At 52.4% G+C, this 20,962-nt stretch overlaps 1 protein-coding gene across 1 annotated transcript in view; it reads right to left on the bottom strand.

Moving 5' to 3' along the window:
* The window catches only part of LOC147689551 (uncharacterized), a 31,524-nt gene extending 10,838 nt beyond the window's left edge, over positions 1-20,686 (bottom strand). Inside the window, exon 1 of the mRNA XM_086936562.1 lies at positions 20,609-20,686. Coding sequence (XP_086792688.1) covers positions 20,609-20,684 — 76 coding nt within the window. The 5' untranslated portion in view covers positions 20,685-20,686. The remainder of the gene's footprint in view (positions 1-20,608) is intronic.
* Between the last annotated feature and the right edge of the window lie 276 nt (positions 20,687-20,962).

Below are 20,962 nucleotides of genomic sequence, written 5' to 3'. Positions count from 1 at the left end.
GAACGCCTCATCAGCCCCAGACATCACCATTGCCATCCCGGAAGGATACAAGATCATCCATAAGGACCGCACCGACCAAACAGGAGGAGGCATCGCTATCGTCCATAAGAACTCCATCCGCATCTCAACCAGCTCAGACGTCAACCTTGCCAGCGCCGAACACCTTCACTTCCAGATCCACACCGACCCCAAGACCACACTCAGAGGCTCCCTCCTCTACCGACCTTCAGGACCCCGTGCACAATTCAGCGACAACATCACTGACTTTATCACCCCACACGCCCTCCCCTCCGAGGAATACATTCTATTGGGAGACCTCAACTTTCACCTGGAAAAGAGCAATGACAGCAACGCCACCTCCCTTCTGGACAATCTCGCCAACCTCGGACTCAAACAACTTGTCACTACCCCCACCCACACTGCAGGTCACACACTCAACCCTATCTTCACCTCCAGCAAACATGTCTCTTTCAGTCACACCACAACTCTCCATTGGACGGACCACAGCTGCGTTCACTTTATCTACAATAAGACCACAACTCACAACCATCCTCAACCTACTCTGCGAAGAAACTGGAACAAAATCACTATCAACCAGATCTCCTCATCGCTTCTTCAAAACCCCCCTGCCCACTCCTCAAACCCCGAGCAAGCAGCCATTAACCTCACCCAATGGCTATCCAACAGCGCCGACATCCTAGCACCGTTGAAAAAACATCAAATCAAACTAGGCAGCAAAAACGCCTCCTGGTTCAACGATGATCTTAAGAAATCGAAGAAACTCTGTCGCTCCCTTGAGAAGGCCTGAAAAAAAGACCCAAACACCAGCACCAGGGACGCCTTCAAAAACGCCACCCGCATACACCACCAACTAATCCGATCTGCCAAGAAAGCCGCATTCAAAGACCGACTAGATAACAACGCCCACAACAGCAAGGAATTATTCAACATCGTCAAAGAATTTACCAACCCCTCAGCCAACTCCAACGACATCACTCCCTCTCAAACCCTTTGCGACTCCCTAGCTTCATTCTTCCACAACAAAATCGCAGACATCCACAACAGCTTCGACAACCGACCCGGAGACCAACCCACCCAACCTTCTGCAGGACCTTCACCCCCCTTGAACATCCTTAATAACTGGAACCCAATCTCCACTGAGGACACCATCCACCTGATGAACTCCATCCACTCAGGATCCCCCACAGACCCATGCCCTCACCACATCTTCAACAAAGCAGACTCCATCATAGCACCACACCTCCGAGACGTCATCAACTGCTCCCTCAACTCCGCCACCTTCCCGGAGAGCTGGAAACACGCAGAACTTAGCGCCCTTCTGAAAAAACCCACAGCTGACCCCACCGAACTCAAAAACTTCCGCCCCATCTCGCTCCTTCCATTCCCGGCCAAAGTCATCGAGAAAGCTGTCAACAACCAGCTCGCCGCCTTCCTCGAAACCAACAAATCCCTCGACTCCTCACAGTCCGGCTTCCGAGCCAAACACAGCACGGAAACCGCCCTCATCGCAGCAACAGACGACATTCGAACTCTACTGGACAATGGAGACACAGTCGCCCTCATCCTCCTCGACCTCTCCGCAGCCTTCGACACAGTCTGTCATAGCACCCTATTACAACGCCTCAGAAACATCGGAATCCAAGGAAAAGCACTGGAATGGATCACCTCGTTCCTCACCGGAAGAACCCAGAGAGTCCGCCTCCCACCATTCAAGTCAGAGGCCACTGAAGTCATCTGCGGCGTACCACAAGGATCCTCACTCAGCCCCACCCTCTTCAACGTATACATGAGCCCCCTCGCGGCCATCGCACGCCAACACAAGCTCAACATCATCTCCTACGTTGACGACACTCCACTGATCCTCTCACTCACCAAAGACCCTAACACCGCCAAAACCAACCTACATGAAGGAATGAAAGAAGTAGCCGAGTGGATGAAGCATAGCCGTCTGAAACTGAACTCAGACAAAACAGAAGTCCTTATCTTAGGTACCTCCCCCTCCGCCTGGGATGACTCTTGATGGCCAGAGGCCCTTGGAAAAGCACCCATCTCGACGGACCACGCACGGAACCTGGGCGTCATCCTGGACTCCTCACTCTCTATGAACAGACAAGTCAACGCCGTTTCATCATCTTGCTTCAACATTCTTCGCATGCTCAAAAAAACATTTCGCTGGATCCCCACCGAAACCAGAAAAACGGTCACCCATGCACTGGTTACAAGCCACCTGGACTACGGAAACACCCTATACGCCGGTACCACTGCAAAACTCCAGAAAAAACTCCAACGCATCCAGAACGCATCAGCCAGACTCATACTAGACATCCCGCGTAAAGACCACATCTCTAGTCACCTGAAAAACCTCCACTGGCTCCCCGTCAATTCAGAGGATTACTTTCCGCCTCCTAACCCACGCACACAAAGCACTTTACGAACTTGGACCCGAATGCCTCAACACACGACTTCCCTTCTACACCCCCTCCCGCCAGCTGCGATCCTCCAACCAAGCCCTTGCTACCGTACCTCGCATCAACAAAACCACCATGGGAGGTATATCCTTCTCCTACCTGGCAGCTAAAACCTGGAACTCACTCCCCACTCACCTTCGTCTCACTCAGAACCACCTAGCATTCAGAAAGCAACTTAAAACTTGGATATTCGACAAGTAATTCCCTACCCTTCTTCAAGCGCCTTGAGACCCTCTGGGTATGTAGCGCGCTATATAAATCTTTTACTTGACTTGACTTGACAAGATCTAATAAACCCTCATATGGTTGCCTCTAGTTTTTCCTGTTTTGCAGCCCTGAATGGGCATTCTTACTTTAATTGATCTATTTACAACTGATGGCGGGCAGAAGACATTTCTGGGTTTCAAAGGGAGCGATGAATTTTATTTCTGATTAACTTCCAGAGTATCCGTATTTACAGTATAAAGTGCATGATCCCATGCACTTACGCTAGAGATGGACCCATAGTTCCTCGTCATTATTCAGGCCCCATGGAGTCATGGTTTTTAGATCGATTATGTACCTAGACTCCAGGATTCTCAGTGCCTTCTCTCTGTCCCCCCCTCGTTTTTGTTTGTTTACGTGATCTATACAGTAGAAGCTTAACAGATCTCTATTGCTCTGATGGCATTCGGCAAAGTGGCGGGCTACTGGGTAAGATCTATCTTTATTCGTGATAGCCCGCATGTGTTCCAGGATCCTAAGCTTCGTGGGGTTGATGGTACTCCTTATGTATCTTTTTTTACAAGGGCACTGAAGGCAGTAGATGGTGAATTCCGAGTTACAATTTAACAATTTCATGATTTTTCTGTTGGGTCCGCCTTCCCCTGTTCTATTAGGATACTCTGAAATTTTTCTACTCCCTTTGCAGGCTTTGCAGCGAAGGCAGGGGAAAAACCCCTTTAGGTTAAACACAGTAACTGACTTTGTTTTGTTAGAATAATGACTGTGGGCCAGATGATCTGACAATGACTGACAGCGTTGATAAGTTATTGAAGGTTGCTGTGTTAGATGTTTTTTAAGCACATTGTCAGTCATTAGGATGTGCCAGTTTTTTCTTAGGATGTGGACAAGATCACCAGATCTGGTGTTAAATTTGGTGATCATTCTTACTTCGTCCCCCACCTCTGGCACATCTTTAGGCATCAGGAGATCCCTCCTGTTGACTGCAGATGCCTTCAATGAAGCTTGTTCCAATAAGCTATTGGAATAGCCCCTGTTATGGAATGTTTGCTTAGCCTCAAATTTGGCTACTTGAAAGTCGTTTTCCATTGAGCAGTTTCTTTTTAAGCGTAACAGCTCACCATAGGGAACGTTCCTAACGAGACTCTTCGGGTGATAACGAGCTGCATGCAAAACTGCATTCCCCGCTGTTGGTTTTCTGTAGAGTTTCGTTTGGAGCGTGTTGTTTTTTATATATATTTCCAAGTCCAAATAGCAGATATTAGTGGCACTGATTGTGCTGGTAAACTTCAAGTTTTTAGTATTATTATTCAGCTTAGCGATATAATCCTCAGCCGAGGTCCTCTCCCCTCGACAAATAATAAAAAGGTCATCAATATACCTGGTCCACATTAAGATATTGTCAGTCCATGTCCGATTTTGTTCTGCCCACGTTTCGTACTTCTCCCAATAGTCCACGAAGAGGTTCGCGTAGCTGGGGGAGAAGCACAAGCCCATAGAAGTACCTCTTATTTGTTTGTATAATTGACTCGAGAACAAGAAGATGTTGTGGTGCATAGGTCTCGCCTTGACGAAAGCAAAAAGCGAAGCTTTTTGCTGTCTAGGGAGACAACTAATGTAATCACTTTCGGGGGAATGTAGACAGCAGACTGTCACGAGCGTCTCCTGCCGGAGATTCTACCTCGTGAGCGCGCACGTCGCCGTGCCTCATTTTCCCATTCTCAAACAAAGCCACACTCACGCATGCGCACATACACACACTGCATACACACACACACGCACCCCCCCTTAAACAGACACACGCTGCATACACACACGCACCCCCCCTTAAGCAGACACACGCACGCACATACACACTCAGACACACGCGCGTACAACCCCACCCTCAACCCCACTCACCGGGCTCCTCTCCCCTTACGCATGGGAAGGCACTGTGGAGCTCTGTGCAAGAAGGAGCGCTGTTTAAAATCACCGCCGCCTCCCACAGCGGCATTGTAGGGAAATTCTAAGTAAGTTGCCTCACCGTAAACACCGCCGCAGCCCGGGAACTTCGGGAGCCTCAGAAATCCCGAGCGCAGCTCCTCTGACGTCAGACGAGGAGCCGCGCTGGGATTGGTGCCGGAGGAAGTCAAGGTTTCTGATTGGTTGGTTTCTGATAGGTTTCTGATTGGTTTCTGACTGATAGCCAACCAACCAAGAAGCCTTGAAACGGAAGACTCGTCGACGCCAGGCGGGAGGGGCTTCTTCGCTCCTCACCCGGGCAGCGCCTGCTTTTCACGGCGTGTCTATCAGCTTGGTTGACGACAGCACATGGGCATGCGCACGGCTTGTCTTTCAGCTCGCGCCTGGAGCTTGCCCCCGGACAGCAGATGAGCACGCGCAGGTGCCTCTTAACTTTCATGCGCTCCCACCCACCACGCGCTCGCCTGGACAGCCCCATCAGCCTGAGTTGTCAGCGGGTCGGCGCTTTGTGCAAGGCTGAGGAGAAGTGCTGTTTGTCATTCAGGAGGGACTCCACTTGCGCTGTCCCTGCCGGCATCATCCCAATGCGCTCGAGGTTGAAGGCGGGAGCCTTCTGCGGCCCCCGTGCCTGCGGCGGTTCTCCGTGTGAGACGTACTTACGAGGCTGTCAGTAACAAGAGGCGCAGACTGGTGTTGGGAGAACACAAGGAGGCGAGATGGAGACCAGGCTGATGCTGGTGGCCGCCCTGTGCTGCAACATGAGACCCAACGGTGAGACGCGCTCTACGGTTCCCTGCGCACTAGGCATTCCGGCAGTTCCTTTTTTTCTTATCTCTGCAACTTGCTGTGTTTATGTCACATCCCCACCCACAGCCTTGTCATTTTAGTATTCTCCACCTTGGTGCTAATACCACCTCCACCGCTGTTCCCTCCTCGCCGCTAGGTGTCCAGGAACAAATAGCGTGGACGAGAAGCGTGAACCAAGCATTTCAACCCCCCGGAAAAGTACTGTTAAGATACGTCAGTAGGAAACCTATATGAGTCAAGCATTTCATCCTTAAACAGTGTTGTTAACGCACATAAATGGAAGGCATATATGGGCCTTGCATTTTTTCCCCCAATAGTGTTGTTAGAATAGATTAGTGGAAGGGAGAGATGCGAGTCAAGCATTTCAACCCTCAATAAGCGCTGTAAAGGCAGCTGAATGGAATACAGGTATGAGTCAAGCATTTCATCCCCCAATGGTGCTGTTAAGGAAGATGAGTGTAAGACAGGTATGAGAAAAGCGTTACATGTGCGCGACAGTATCCCGAAGGCAGATGAGTGGAAGATTATAGATTCAAGTCATGCATTTCAACCCCCTATAGTGCTGTTAAGGAAGATGATTGTAAGAGAGGTATGGGAGGAGCGTTTCATGTGCGCAACAGTATCCCGAAGGCATGCACATCAAAGTCATGCCTTTCAACCGAAAAGTGCTTTTAAGCAAACTAGTGTAAGAGGGGAGTGAGACAAGCACCCCCTCCCCCCAAACAGTGCAGGGGAGCTGTGAGTGAGTCACGTATGTCATTCCCCAGCAGGGGCCGGAAGACAGAGTTGAAGAGAGCTGTGAGGCAAGCACTTCCTCAAAGGAGCTATATCTTTTCTTTCATGTAGTTGTGCAAAAGGGGATTCTGGAATATTCGGTAGCACGGGGATCTGGTAGTTGTCCTCTTTCCTAACTATGGTTAAAGGGTTTACAATTGCGTTTGTTCTGTCTGGTGGCCTCCCACAAAAACACACAACTTGTTTCTACCAACCACACTGTAGCCATCCACCACCACCTCATCCACCACCACCTCCTCATCCACCACCACCTCATCCACATGCACCACACCCACCACCACATCCATCACCACCACATCCACCCCATCCACCACCACATCCACCACCACCACATCCAACACCACATCCACCACCAACACCACATACACCACCACCACATGCACTACACCCACCACATCCACCTCCTCATCCACCATCACCTCATCCACCAGCACCACACCCACCACATCCACCACCACATCCATCACCACCACCACATTCACCACCACCACATCCACCCCCACATCCACCACCACATCCTCCACCACCACATCCTCCACCACCACATCATCCTCCACCACCACATCCACCACCACCAGATCCACTACCACCACATCCATGTGTGTGGCTGTGTGTGTGTGGCTCTGTGTGTGTGTGTGTGGGGGGGCTGCAAATGGGTCGCACATTTGCGAGAGATTAAGCTATTGGCATTGTAAATGACAATGCCATTTATTTATCTGTTTTCAAAACCAACACATAAATACAAAATTACAGCCTGATTTATCATTCTCCTGTTTTGCGAGCCCCTAATAGCGATTCATAGCGAATCGCTATTAAGGACTCGCAAAACGGGATTCATGTAGAAATTGCATAAAGAAATGCGATTCCTACATATTCCTTATTTGCGATTAGCAAATTGCTAATCGCAAATAAGGAATAACTCGCCATTCATTCCTATGGGCCAAAAGGCCCATAGGAATGAATGGGGAGTATTCCTTATTTGCGATTAGCAATTTGCTAATCGCAAATAAGATAGCGAATTGAAGGGTGCCAGGGGTGCCCAAAGGACACCCTGTAGCACCCCTCAAATAAAATTTTACACAGGTGTTGCACACACACATGTCCAAAGGACATGTGTGTGTGTAACATGCAACTCAGAAAAATGCATTTAAATGCATTTTTCTGAGTTTTCGCAATTTACCACGAGGTCTGACCTCGCGGTAAATTGCGGCCAGAAATTGCGAATTCGCAAAGAAAATTTGGATGATGAATTGCATTTAAGGAATCTCAAATAGAGATTCCTTAAATGTAATTCCTCGCAAAATTGCGAGATTGCAATTAGCGATTTTTGCATTTGGGATGCTGAATCCCAAATGCAAAAATCGCACTCGCAAAGGGCCAGATTCTCAGAATCTGGCCCTTTGCGAGCGCAATTTTGTTTGATGAATCGGGCGGTTTGTCATTTACAATGCCAATAGCTCTAACTTTTGCAAAGGCGAGAACGTTGCATTGTAAATGCTTGTTTATCTAGAAACCATTCGATTGCTTTCAGGCCTTTTTCATGATCTATACAGGTATATAGATTGACCACATATATATATATTAGATGAATAGCAAGATAAAATAATTTTACACACGCAACACACACGTTTACATTTCTAATTTCAAATTAACAATTATATATCTTTATATACACTTACTCACATCATGCACGCACACTCAACCAGTGCGAAATATATTTATTTTCACAATTAGAAGAAACAAACATTATTGGGCCTATTTATGGGGAAGTTACACAGTGCAGCCCGGCAAGTCACCTTGCTGGGCTGCACAGCGTGGCAGGGAAAGGTCAGGAATGCATCATATTTAAGGCAATAACTTAATTCCTGTCCTTTTCCCTGCGCTGGCACCCCTGCACCATGGTGTAAGAGTACCTGAGTATCAAGCAGAGTTGTTTTTGTGCAGGAAGGGGCGGCTTTTTCCTCTTTCTCTGGGAAGGTGTAAGATTTTGGTGCACTCCCAGGGTTACAAGTCTTTGTAAACCCGGGACGGGGTCAATCAATCAATCAATCAATGGCATTTATAGAGCGCACTACTTACCCGTAGGGTCTCAAGGCGCTGGGGGGAGGGGGTGCCGCTACTGCTCGAACAGCCAGGTCTTCAGCTTCTTCCTGAAGGAGAGGTGGTCTTGGGTCAGGCGCAGGTCGGTCGGGAGGGCGTTCCAGATCTTGGCGGCCAGGTAGGAGAAGGATCTTCCTCCTGAAGTCGCTCTTCGGATGCGGGGGACGGCGGCGAGGGCGTGGTTGGCCGATCGGAGGTGGCGTTTGGGAGCGTAGAAGTTGATTCGGTTGTTGAGGTAGCTCGGGCCTTGGTCGTGTAGGGCTTTGTGTGCATGGGTGAGGAGGCGGAAGGTGATTCTTTTGTTGACGGGGAGCCAGTGCAGGTCTCTCAGATGTCCGGAGATGTGGCTGGTTCGTGGGATGTCGAGGATGAGTCTGGCTGAGGCATTCTGGATCCGCTGGAGTCTCTTCTGAAGCTTGGCGGTGGTGCCGGCGTAGAGGGCGTTGCCATAGTCCAGTCGACTAGTGACGAGGGCCTGGGTGACGGTCTTCCTGGTCTCGGTGGGGATCCACCAGAAGATCTTCCGTAGCATGCGTAGGATGTTGAAGCACGCCGAGGAGACGTTGTTGACTTGCCTGGTCATGGAGAGGGAGGAGTCCAGGATGAAGCCCAGGTTTTGTGCGTGGTCTGTCGGTTTGGGTGCGGTGCCCAGGGCGGGAGGCCACCAGGAGTTGTCCCAGGCGGAGGGTGAAGAGCCCAGGATGAGGACCTCCGTCTTGTCTGAGTTCAGTTTCAGGCGGCTGGTCGTCATCCACTCGGCTACCTCTTTCATCCCTTCGTGCAGGTTGGCTCTGGCGGCGGCGGGGTCGTTGGTCAGGGAGAGGATCAGCTGGGTGTCGTCGGCGTAGGAGATTATGCTGAGGTTGTGTTGGCGTGCGATGGCCGCGAGGGGGCTCATGTAGACGTTGAAGAGGGTGGGGCTCAGCGAGGATCCTTGAGGGACGCCGCAGATGACTTCGGTGGCCTCTGACTTGTACGGTGGTAGGCGGACTCTCTGTGTTCTTCCGTCGAGGAAGGAGATGATCCATTCCAGAGCCTTCTCCTGGATACCGACGTTGCTGAGGCGCTGTACTAGGGTGCGGTGGCAGACGGTGTCGAATGCCGCGGAGAGGTCTAGGAGGATGAGGGCCGCTGTTTCTCCGTTGTCCATCAGGGCTCGGATGTCATTGGTGGCGGCGATGAGGGCGGTCTCGGTGCTGTGGTTGGCACGGAAGCCAGACTGTGAGGGGTCGAGGGATCCATTTGTCTCCAGGAAGGCGTCCAGCTGCTTGTTGACGGTCTTCTCGATGACTTTGGCTGGGAACGGGAGGAGCGAGATGGGGCGGTAATTCTTGAGTTCGGTGGGGTCCGCTGTGGGTTTCTTGAGTAGAGCGCTGAGTTTGGCGTGCTTCCAGCTCTCAGGGAAGGTGGCGGTGTCGAAGGATGTGTTGATGATGACTCGCAGGTGGGGTGCGATGACAGCGTCGGCCTTGTTGAAGACGTGGTGAGGGCAGGGGTCGGTCGGAGATCCGGAGTGGATGGAGTTCATCGTGCGGATGGTGTCTTCGGTGCTGATCGGAGTCCAGGCGTGGAGGGTGGTGGTGGGGGGTGGTTGTTCGGTCGTGGTGTGCGTTGGTTGGTTGTTGAAGCTGTTGTGTATGTCCGCGATCTTGTTGTGGAAGTAGGAGGCGAGGGAGTTGCAGAGGTCTTGCGATGGGGTGATGTCGTTGTTACCTGCGCTGGGGTTGGATAGCTCTTTCACGATGTTGAAGAGTTCCTTGCAGTTGTGGGCGTTGTTGTCCAGCCGGTCCTTGAAAGCAGTTTTCTTGGCAGCGCGGATCAGCTGGTGGTGCTTCCGGGTGGCGAGCTTGAAGGTGGTCATGTTGTCTGGTGTTGGTTCCATTCTCAAGACTTTCTCGAGGGCTCGGCAGTTCTTCTTGGAGCTCTTGAGTTCGTCGGTGAACCATGGGGCTTTCTTGCTGCCGGGTCTGCTGGGCGGGGTCCTCAGCGGGGCGAGCTCGTCCGCGAAGTTGCTGATCCACTTCGTGAGGTTTTCGGCGGCTTGGCTGGGGTTCGCTGAGCTGGCCGGAGGGTGCTGGCTCAGGGAGGTGGCGAGTTGGTCGGCTGTGATCTTGTTCCAGCTTCTGCGGGCGGTCTGTTGTTGGTGGTGGTGGGTCGTCGTTCTTTTGAAGGTGAAGTGGACGCAGCTGTGGTCCGTCCATTGAAGCTCTGTGGCGTGGCTGAAGTCGATGTCTGTGCTGGATGAGAAGACTGCGTCGAGTGTGTGTCCGGCGAGGTGGGTGGGGGTGGACACCAGCTGCTTGAGTCCAAGATTGGCGAGGTTGTCGAGCAGGGTGCTGGTGTTGCGGTCGTTGTTGTTCTCCAGGTGGAAGTTGAGGTCCCCCAGGAGGATGTAGTCGGCGGAGGGGAGGGCATGCGGGCTGACGAAGTCGGCGATGTCCTCGCTGAATTGGGTGCGTGGTCCCGGAGGTCGGTAGATCAGGGTGCCTCTGAGGGTGGTCTTCGGGTCGGTGTGGATCTGGAAATGCAGGTGTTCGGCGGTGGTCAGGGTGTTGTCGGTGCTGGTCGTGAGACGGATGGTGTTCCTGTGGATGATGGCGATGCCTCCTCCCATCTGGTTGGCGGTGCGATCCCTCCGGGTGATCTTGTAGCCCTCTGGGATGGCGATGGCGATGTCGGGAGCTGAAGAGGCGTTCATCCAGGTCTCCGTGAGGAAGGCAACGTCTGGAGCTGTGGTGTCGAGGAGGTTCCAGAGTTCGATGGCGTGTCTGTGGACGGAGCGGGTGTTGAGCAGGATGCACTTGAGGTGGGTGCTGCTGGTGTTCGTCTTGGTGGGTGCTGGTGCGAGGCAGGTCCAGATGCAGGTGAACTTGCAGGCGTGGCAGCTGAAGGGTCCGTGGGTGCGTCGTGGGGTGGCTCGGTAGCATCCAGGGATTCGGCCGGTGTTGAGTGCGATGAGGGTGGCGGCGGTGTACGTCAGGCGGGTCGGTCGGGGTCCTCGTGGGCCAGGGGTCCTGGCACTGGGCGCGGTCCAGGCGCGGACGGGCGTAGACGGGCTTACCTTTGGCGCGCCTTCGGCGCACAATCGGCGCGCCCGCTGCGCGTGACCGCTGCGCGTTCGCACGGTCGCTGTTGGACCCGGCCCATTAGGCAGGTTCACCCCTAGACTTTTTGCGTTTTCCTAGCCTATTTATGGAACCTGGTATTTGTGATTTTAGGCCTCTGCGCACTTTTTCACTGTGGTACAGTGTAAAGTGCTTGAGCTCTCTGTGGATGAATGGTGAGTGACCTGCCCTCTCATAGGAATGAATGGGGAATATGTATGCCCATGGTAGTTCCTGATGCGTGGGGAGTGCAGGGGCGAGTTTGGTATGAGAGAACTCGTGAGAATGAATGCTGCAAAATGATGTATGCAGCATGGCTGTGTCTAGTCTAGAAGTCCTACTTTTGGAAGTTGGCATATTTGTGTAGGTTGTTGCTAGCGTGTGATTGGCTGGTGAGCCTGGCCCAGAGTGCATGGGCCTGCTTGTGGATTGACTGTCTGGTTTGAGGATGACAGGGGCTGGAGAGCCCAGGAGGTTGTCTGAAGTCAGCCCATGGATGAAAGGCAGCATCTGCTGCCAGGGAAGTGGGAGGAGATGGCACCTGATAGTGAAGGGCTGTTCCTGTGTAACTACAAAGCTGGCTCCACCTCCCGCTGGGCGACTGACACCTCTGTCCCTGATACTGAAGGGGACTTCCCTCTAAACCAGTCCAGCTGGTTCTCACACTGCCTGCTTCAAAGGACTTCAAAGAACTTCAAAGGTTTTGCACTGTATAAAAAGGGGTTGTATCCCCTTCCAAAATGTTCTTGTTTTCAACTTGAATCTGCCAGGGGCTGCTGCTGCTTGAGCTCAGGGGAATCCCTGGCTCTGCCCAGCCCTGGGCACCTGATGGACTTTCCTGGACTCCTGGGGGACCCCTCTGCCTTGCTGGGCTGATGGGGGGACTTTGCTTTGCCCCCTGGGACTCTCTGGACCTTTGTGCAGCATGGTGGAGCTGCATTTCTGGAAGGACCCTTTGTACTTTTTGTTCTAGCGCTTTGGGAGCGCTTTATTGCCCATAGCGCTTTCGAGCGCTTTATTTTTGATTCTAGCGCTGAGGAGCGCTTTGCCAGCCTGGCGAGTGCCCACCTCGCTTATTCTTACTTTTTTATCCAACTTCGGCTGCCCACGCCGGTATTGCCGATATTTTAAAATGCCTCCCCGCCTGCCTGCCTAAAGGAGAAGGGCCGCTGCGCTGCCCGCAGCGACCCGGAAGTGGATGGCCGGCCGGCCAATCCCAGCGCGGCCGGCCGGAAGTCCCGCCCCCGCAGCCCGAGAGGAGAGAAGCTGCCCGGGGGAGAGAAGAGGACGTACTGCGGCGGGTCGGCCGGGCTCCCGTGAGCTGAGGGAGCCCGGCGGCATCTGAGGAGGAGGCCGGCGAGAGGAGAAGCGGCCGAGAACGGCGGAGCGGGCCGGCGGGGCTCCGTGGTGGAAGAGAAGCCCCGCGCTGGCCAGAAGAAGAGCCGCCGTCCGGAGGAGCCGCCCCGAGGCCCGGTGAGTCTGGGCTGGGGCCGGGCTGGAGTGGGGCAGAGCAGGGGAGGGGCGCCGGGACACGTTGTCGGTGTCCGCCCCTCCCCCGCAGTAGCGCGAGCTCGCGCTCAAGAGAGAGAAGCCACGAAGGCTTCAAGGGCGGCCCCAGATGGCAGTGGGCCGCCCCAACGTTACACAGAGTGCGAGAAGGAAGCCATGAAGGCTTCATGGGCGGCCCCGGTTGGCAGTGGGTCGCCCCAACGTGCACAGAGCCCGGAGAGGCTCCCTCGCACCATTTTATTGTATTTAGAGCCCTGAGAGGCTCTGGGGGACATTTGGTGAAGTAAATGGAGAGTCAGGGCGGCCCCGGATGGCAGTGGGTCGCCCCAACGCTGAGAGAGCCTGTGTGGCTCAGAGGGGCCATATGTGTTTTTAAGAGCCTGTGTGGCTCCAACGTTTGACCAGTGTTGGCCAGAGCCTGTGTGGCTCCAACGTGCACAGTGTATGTGTCCCAGAGCCTGTGTGGCTCCAGCATGGCGCAGTTTGCGCCCAAGGGTCAGTGAGGACCCTGTCGCAGTTTATTTTATTGCGATGCCCAGGTGCCCAGCACTTTGTGGGCACCTGCCACGTTTAGGCTTTTTTTGTACTTTGGACTGGCGCTGCATGGCAGCGCGCCCTGACTTTGGACCCAGGGCATCCTTGCCCCAACAAGGCCAGTTGGCCTAGGGACTGCCACAGGTAGTGGCTTATGTGGTGTAGGCGCAATGCGATTTCTATGCTTTTAAATAGTAATTGCCTACTGTGTGTTTTTGCGCTATTGACTTATATTAGGCACCTCTGAATGTTTATGCATTATGTGTCTTCCTTTCCATGCGCTGCACCTCTGAATGTTTAGTCATCATGTGTCTTCTTGCGCTGCACCCCTGAATGTATTTTATTGCATCATGTGCCCTATTCTTAACACCTCTGAATGTGTTACTGCATCATGTGTCTCCCTTTCCATGCGCTGCACCTCTGAATGGTTAGTCATCATGTGTCTTCTTGCGCTGCACCCCTGAATGTATTTTATTGCATCATGTGCTCTATTCTTAACACCTCTGAATGTTTAGTCATCATGTGTTTCTCCTTATTACTCCTCTGAATGTGTTCATGCATCATGGGTAAGGTGTTCTGGTTTATGCCCCTAAATGTGGTTATTCTTAGGTGGTTGTCTTTTCTACTCCTCTGAATGTAGGTTTATTGCATCATGAGTAATGTATTCTTTCTTAGACCCCTAATGCTGTGTGATACTTAGGTGGTTCTTCTTTCTTAGTACAGGTGGTCCTAGTAAGGTCCTGGTTCCTGTTACCAGTGGTTACTGGTTGTTATCTTTGTGATTACCATTTTATGTTTTACTATTTCATTCTAGAAGTGATTTTATATTCTACATTTTATCTAGAAGTGCTATATCTGAATATGACAGTGGCCCTTGTGGCCCTGTCTTGTGTACATAATCCCTGTGAATATTGCCTGTGCCAGTTGGCACAATGTATATGTGTGATTTTATCTGATGTGTTTTTACAATACAAAAGTTATTTTTATAATAACCTTGTGTGGAGTCTCATCTGTGGTGTGCCTAGTATGTTGTTGCTGTTGTGCGCTGGCGCAAATGCTTTACACATTGCCTCCGAGTTTAGCCTTACTGCTTGTGCCAAGCTACCAAGGGGGTGAGCAGAGGTTATCTTGGCGTGTGACTTCCTTGCCCTGACTAGAATGGTGGTTTCTGCCTGGCTTCGGCGTCAGCCTTAGCCTACCAGAAATAGCCAGTTCTAACATTGGTGGCAGCGGTGGGATTTTGGACTTGTGTTTGCGCAGTGCCATAGCGACAACTGGCTACATTACAAAACTCTGCAATTGTTTTTTTTCAGATAGTCACATGTTTGGGATTATTGTTTTTGATTTTTTTCCTCAAGAGTGTCATTTTCAAATGTGTTTCCGCGCTTTATGTTTAGTGGCAGATGAGAGAAAGTGACAGGGCGGGACGCCAGTAGAGGGGGAGGTTCCCATAGATTAGGAATCCCTTGCTGGGTCCAGTGTCCAATCCCAAAATCCTGTCCCTGTGTGGGTAGATGGAAGAGAGGGAATGTGAGGAGAAATGACTAGCTCAGGAGGGTGGTTGTTCCTTGAGTGTAGTGTGTGTGTCTGGATTCCCCAGTGTGGTAGGATCCAGTGGTGGCAGCTTTAATGTGTCCAGTGTGTTAATTCCCATTCCCCGCTCCCAGAGTTTGGTACCTGTGTCACGTGTGGTCAGGTTGAGTGATCAGGGGTGGTGGAAACTGCCTTACCAGTCCGAGGGGGGGGAGTGTGCGAATGAGTGATGTGCTGAACTGGAGGAGTTGGTGTGAGTTTTCTTTTTGTTAAAGAGCTTGCATGAGAGGTGTACCTCTGGTGGTGTGCAGGAGGTTCTGCAGAGGCACTGGATAAGAAGGTGGATGTCTGGCGGTGTGCTAGATGTCTTGCAGAGGCATTAGGGAGTGGTTCCAAAAGGAGTGGCTTGTGTATCTGATGATCCTGTAAAGGGGAAGAGGTTCATGTGTAACCCAGCTTGGTCCCAGTAGTATGGTAGGGGTGTAGGGGCTCACGCCCTGTCTCAGTGGAGGCGGAGTGAGTGTGGGACGGTGTGTCCCACGTTGGCCTGAAACCCTATCTCAGGGCCTGGAGGGTTCCTTAAGGGAGCGCCAGGTCAGGGGCCTAAGCTGTACATAGGTCATTTGAGGAGGATCTTCCTGTGTCTAGAGGACGGGGAGTGTCTGTAACCAGAACTCCGGCGGTCCTAGTGTTGGGCAGTACCGCTCCTAAGTGGAGGTTGCAGAAGTCCTGGCTCGCTGAGCATTTGACTGTCTAGAGTGCTTGACCATTTGTGGGGCCTCTGGAGGTCGTTCCCCGAGGAGGGGGGAAAGCCAGGTTGGGGTGTGGCCTGACCTGGAAGGAGTACTGGAGGAAAATGTGTCGCTGATACGCCGCTGGCGTGTGCTCTGTCTAGCCTGAGACATACTGATACTGGAAGGGGGTGCAGAGGGACGGTGTCCTTACTTCTGACCCCGGTGTAACCTGAGGGTTTAGATCTTAGGTTGGGAGATTAGGAAACTTCTAGGTCAAGAGGAATCTCTACCAAAGTGGATCAGCTGAAGAGACTGAGGGGGCTGCCCTTGCTGTGTGTTCTGGGGCTCACCTGCAGTTTGTTGTTTTCACTAAGGTAGAGGAAAGGGGGCTTTGCTGTGTGCTGTGTCCCCCCACCTGCTTGAAGAGGAACTGTGCTGTGTGCTTTGTACCTCAGAAGTGAAATAGTTTCCAGGTGGTAGACCAGTGATGGAGTGAGGTCCTGATCTGGTAGGAGAATTGTGTTCTGGTGAAGTGCTTTTCTGTGAGGGTGCGGAAACCCAGAAGTAGAGGTAGGGTAGGGCATTCTTGCCCGTGACCTCTGGTCAGCCTGAGGGTATGGTCCCTAGGTTGTTGGATCAGTGGTGGTTATAGCTACACTGAGAGAGAGAGTGGAGCATGGCTATTGTGTGCCAGGGGTTACTACCCCCCACTCTGTGGATTAGTTAGGACCTGTGATTTGGATGGCCTATGGCCTGGTCTTGGCTGTGGATGACTAGTGTGTACCAGTGGGGTACCCTAGTTGAGTCAGAGAGTTATTATTTGGAGGAAACCATGTAGGTTCAGAGTGGCGCAAAACTGGACGGTGTCCCTGCTGTGCAAGGCCGTGTCCGTGGTTTTGTCGCCCAAAGCAGTGAAGCCCATCAGTGGTGTGATTGGTCTACCCTGCGTTTTGGCTGGAAGGGGGTTGTGTTGGACCCGGCCCATTAGGCAGGTTCACCCCTAGACTTTTTGCGTTTTCCTAGCCTATTTATGGAACCTGGTATTTGTGATTTTAGGCCTCTGCGCACTTTTTCACTGTGGTACAGTGTAAAGTGCTTGAGCTCTCTGTGGATGAATGGTGAGTGACCTGCCCTCTCATAGGAATGAATGGGGAATATGTATGCCCATGGTAGTTCCTGATGCGTGGGGAGTGCAGGGGCGAGTTTGGTATGAGAGAACTCGTGAGAATGAATGCTGCAAAATGATGTATGCAGCATGGCTGTGTCTAGTCTAGAAGTCCTACTTTTGGAAGTTGGCATATTTGTGTAGGTTGTTGCTAGCGTGTGATTGGCTGGTGAGCCTGGCCCAGAGTGCATGGGCCTGCTTGTGGATTGACTGTCTGGTTTGAGGATGACAGGGGCTGGAGAGCCCAGGAGGTTGTCTGAAGTCAGCCCATGGATGAAAGGCAGCATCTGCTGCCAGGGAAGTGGGAGGAGATGGCACCTGATAGTGAAGGGCTGTTCCTGTGTAACTACAAAGCTGGCTCCACCTCCCGCTGGGCGACTGACACCTCTGTCCCTGATACTGAAGGGGACTTCCCTCTAAACCAGTCCAGCTGGTTCTCACACTGCCTGCTTCAAAGGACTTCAAAGAACTTCAAAGGTTTTGCACTGTATAAAAAGGGGTTGTATCCCCTTCCAAAATGTTCTTGTTTTCAACTTGAATCTGCCAGGGGCTGCTGCTGCTTGAGCTCAGGGGAATCCCTGGCTCTGCCCAGCCCTGGGCACCTGATGGACTTTCCTGGACTCCTGGGGGACCCCTCTGCCTTGCTGGGCTGATGGGGGGACTTTGCTTTGCCCCCTGGGACTCTCTGGACCTTTGTGCAGCATGGTGGAGCTGCATTTCTGGAAGGACCCTTTGTACTTTTTGTTCTAGCGCTTTGGGAGCGCTTTATTGCCCATAGCGCTTTCGAGCGCTTTATTTTTGATTCTAGCGCTGAGGAGCGCTTTGCCAGCCTGGCGAGTGCCCACCTCGCTTATTCTTACTTTTTTATCCAACTTCGGCTGCCCACGCCGGTATTGCCGATATTTTAAAATGCCTCCCCGCCTGCCTGCCTAAAGGAGAAGGGCCGCTGCGCTGCCCGCAGCGACCCGGAAGTGGATGGCCGGCCGGCCAATCCCAGCGCGGCCGGCCGGAAGTCCCGCCCCCGCAGCCCGAGAGGAGAGAAGCTGCCCGGGGGAGAGAAGAGGACGTACTGCGGCGGGTCGGCCGGGCTCCCGTGAGCTGAGGGAGCCCGGCGGCATCTGAGGAGGAGGCCGGCGAGAGGAGAAGCGGCCGAGAACGGCGGAGCGGGCCGGCGGGGCTCCGTGGTGGAAGAGAAGCCCCGCGCTGGCCAGAAGAAGAGCCGCCGTCCGGAGGAGCCGCCCCGAGGCCCGGTGAGTCTGGGCTGGGGCCGGGCTGGAGTGGGGCAGAGCAGGGGAGGGGCGCCGGGACACGTTGTCGGTGTCCGCCCCTCCCCCGCAGTAGCGCGAGCTCGCGCTCAAGAGAGAGAAGCCACGAAGGCTTCAAGGGCGGCCCCAGATGGCAGTGGGCCGCCCCAACGTTACACAGAGTGCGAGAAGGAAGCCATGAAGGCTTCATGGGCGGCCCCGGTTGGCAGTGGGTCGCCCCAACGTGCACAGAGCCCGGAGAGGCTCCCTCGCCCCATTTTATTGTATTTAGAGCCCTGAGAGGCTCTGGGGGACCTTTGGTGAAGTAAATGGAGAGTCAGGGCGGCCCCGGATGGCAGTGGGTCGCCCCAACGCTGAGAGAGCCTGTGTGGCTCAGAGGGGCCATATGTGTTTTTAAGAGCCTGTGTGGCTCCAACGTTTGACCAGTGTTGGCCAGAGCCTGTGTGGCTCCAACGTGCACAGTGTATGTGTCCCAGAGCCTGTGTGGCTCCAGCATGGCGCAGTTTGCGCCCAAGGGTCAGTGAGGACCCTGTCGCAGTTTATTTTATTGCGATGCCCAGGTGCCCAGCACTTTGTGGGCACCTGCCACGTTTAGGCTTTTTTTGTACTTTGGACTGGCGCTGCATGGCAGCGCGCCCTGACTTTGGACCCAGGGCATCCTTGCCCCAACAAGGCCAGTTGGCCTAGGGACTGCCACAGGTAGTGGCTTATGTGGTGTAGGCGCAATGCGATTTCTATGCTTTTAAATAGTAATTGCCTACTGTGTGTTTTTGCGCTATTGACTTATATTAGGCACCTCTGAATGTTTATGCATTATGTGTCTTCCTTTCCATGCGCTGCACCTCTGAATGTTTAGTCATCATGTGTCTTCTTGCGCTGCACCCCTGAATGTATTTTATTGCATCATGTGCTCTATTCTTAACACCTCTGAATGTTTAGTCATCATGTGTTTCTCCTTATTACTCCTCTGAATGTGTTCATGCATCATGGGTAAGGTGTTCTGGTTTATGCCCCTAAATGTGGTTATTCTTAGGTGGTTGTCTTTTCTACTCCTCTGAATGTAGGTTTATTGCATCATGAGTAATGTATTCTTTCTTAGACCCCTAATGCTGTGTGATACTTAGGTGGTTCTTCTTTCTTAGTACAGGTGGTCCTAGTAAGGTCCTGGTTCCTGTTACCAGTGGTTACTGGTTGTTATCTTTGTGATTACCATTTTATGTTTTACTATTTCATTCTAGAAGTGATTTTATATTCTACATTTTATCTAGAAGTGCTATATCTGAATATGACAGTGGCCCTTGTGGCCCTGTCTTGTGTACATAATCCCTGTGAATATTGCCTGTGCCAGTTGGCACAATGTATATGTGTGATTTTATCTGATGTGTTTTTACAATACAAAAGTTATTTTTATAATAACCTTGTGTGGAGTTCCTTTTGTGGTGTGCCTAGTATGTTGTTGCTGTTGTGCGCTGGCGCAAATGCTTTACACATTGCCTCCGAGTTTAGCCTTACTGCTTGTGCCAAGCTACCAAGGGGGTGAGCAGAGGTTATCTTGGCGTGTGACTTCCTTGCCCTGACTAGAATGGTGGTTTCTGCCTGGCTTCGGCGTCAGCCTTAGCCTACCAGAAATAGCCAGTTCTAACAGTCGCCATATATGGCGAAGTGCGCGGGGGGGCGGAGCAGCTGAGAGGCGAGAGCGGGGAGGGTACAGAAGAAAAAGGGGCGGGGTAATCGGCGGTGGCTGGAAGCGGGGAGGGAGGACGGGGGTCACAACAAAAGGCTACACAGGAAGGAGATGACAAATTACCAAACCGGACAGAAAATACAGGCAATACAGATGGGCAAAAAATACAACAATTACAAACAGGACGGCAAAAACAACAGGCAGGACGAGCGAGCACGGACCACGCTGCTCTGAGGCAGGGGGCGTGGTCACGAGACGGCAGCGAGGCAGTGGGGCACACGGGCAGGGAGGCGCACGCAGCAGCTGGTGGCCGTGCGGCGCGGGGGTGTCCTAGCAACTAGGTCACAAACCATGGGACTGCCCACGTCGTGCCCATAGAACGACTTCTCAGGGCAAAGTAACGCAATGCAGCGATTTGCGCTGCCTTTCGTTACTCCATATATTTGGAGCCATTTGGAGCATGCAAAGTGGCTCTGCGTGGGTTTATAAATCTGTCTTACGGTTTGAGTGCTGCAAGAGCGATGGAAACAGCCTCATAAATAGGCTCACAAATATATATATATTTATAAGTCAACCACATCACGTAACATAACTGTAACTTACCTTTGAGTGTGTGGCCATCATGCTAAGTGAAAAAAAGAAAAAAAAGAAAAAAAAAAGAAAAACAATCGAACTTTTAGAAAACAAAAAATAATGATTACTTACCAAGCCCCACAACCTCGACACCAAGAAAGTCGAGCAGGTCCTGTTCCCTAGTGATAATGTCAGTCCAGCGGCGCATCAGCTGGTCCGTTGTGCGCTTCACCCCTGTACTGCCACGCACGCATCGACGCACTCTCCCCCAAAGCAGCTTACGCTCCTGCTGGGCATATCCTCTCCCAGGTTTGCCACCTGCTGCCAACATGGAGGGGAGGTGGCGCTGAACCCAAAAAATGAGGGCAGCCAACTCCGCCTCAGTATAAATGGGGCGAGGCTGCACCCCAGAACGGCGCCGGCGCCCACATGGCAGAATGCTGCCTGCTTCTGCCATGGGAGATACTATAAATGTGGAAGTGGAAC

The sequence above is a fragment of the Lissotriton vulgaris genome, chromosome 9 (genome assembly GCF_964263255.1).
Source record: "Lissotriton vulgaris chromosome 9, aLisVul1.2, whole genome shotgun sequence".
Lineage (NCBI taxonomy): Eukaryota > Metazoa > Chordata > Amphibia > Caudata > Salamandridae > Lissotriton > Lissotriton vulgaris.
The sequence above is the reverse complement of the archived record's forward strand: the minus strand, read 5'-3'. Positions and strand labels throughout refer to the sequence as shown.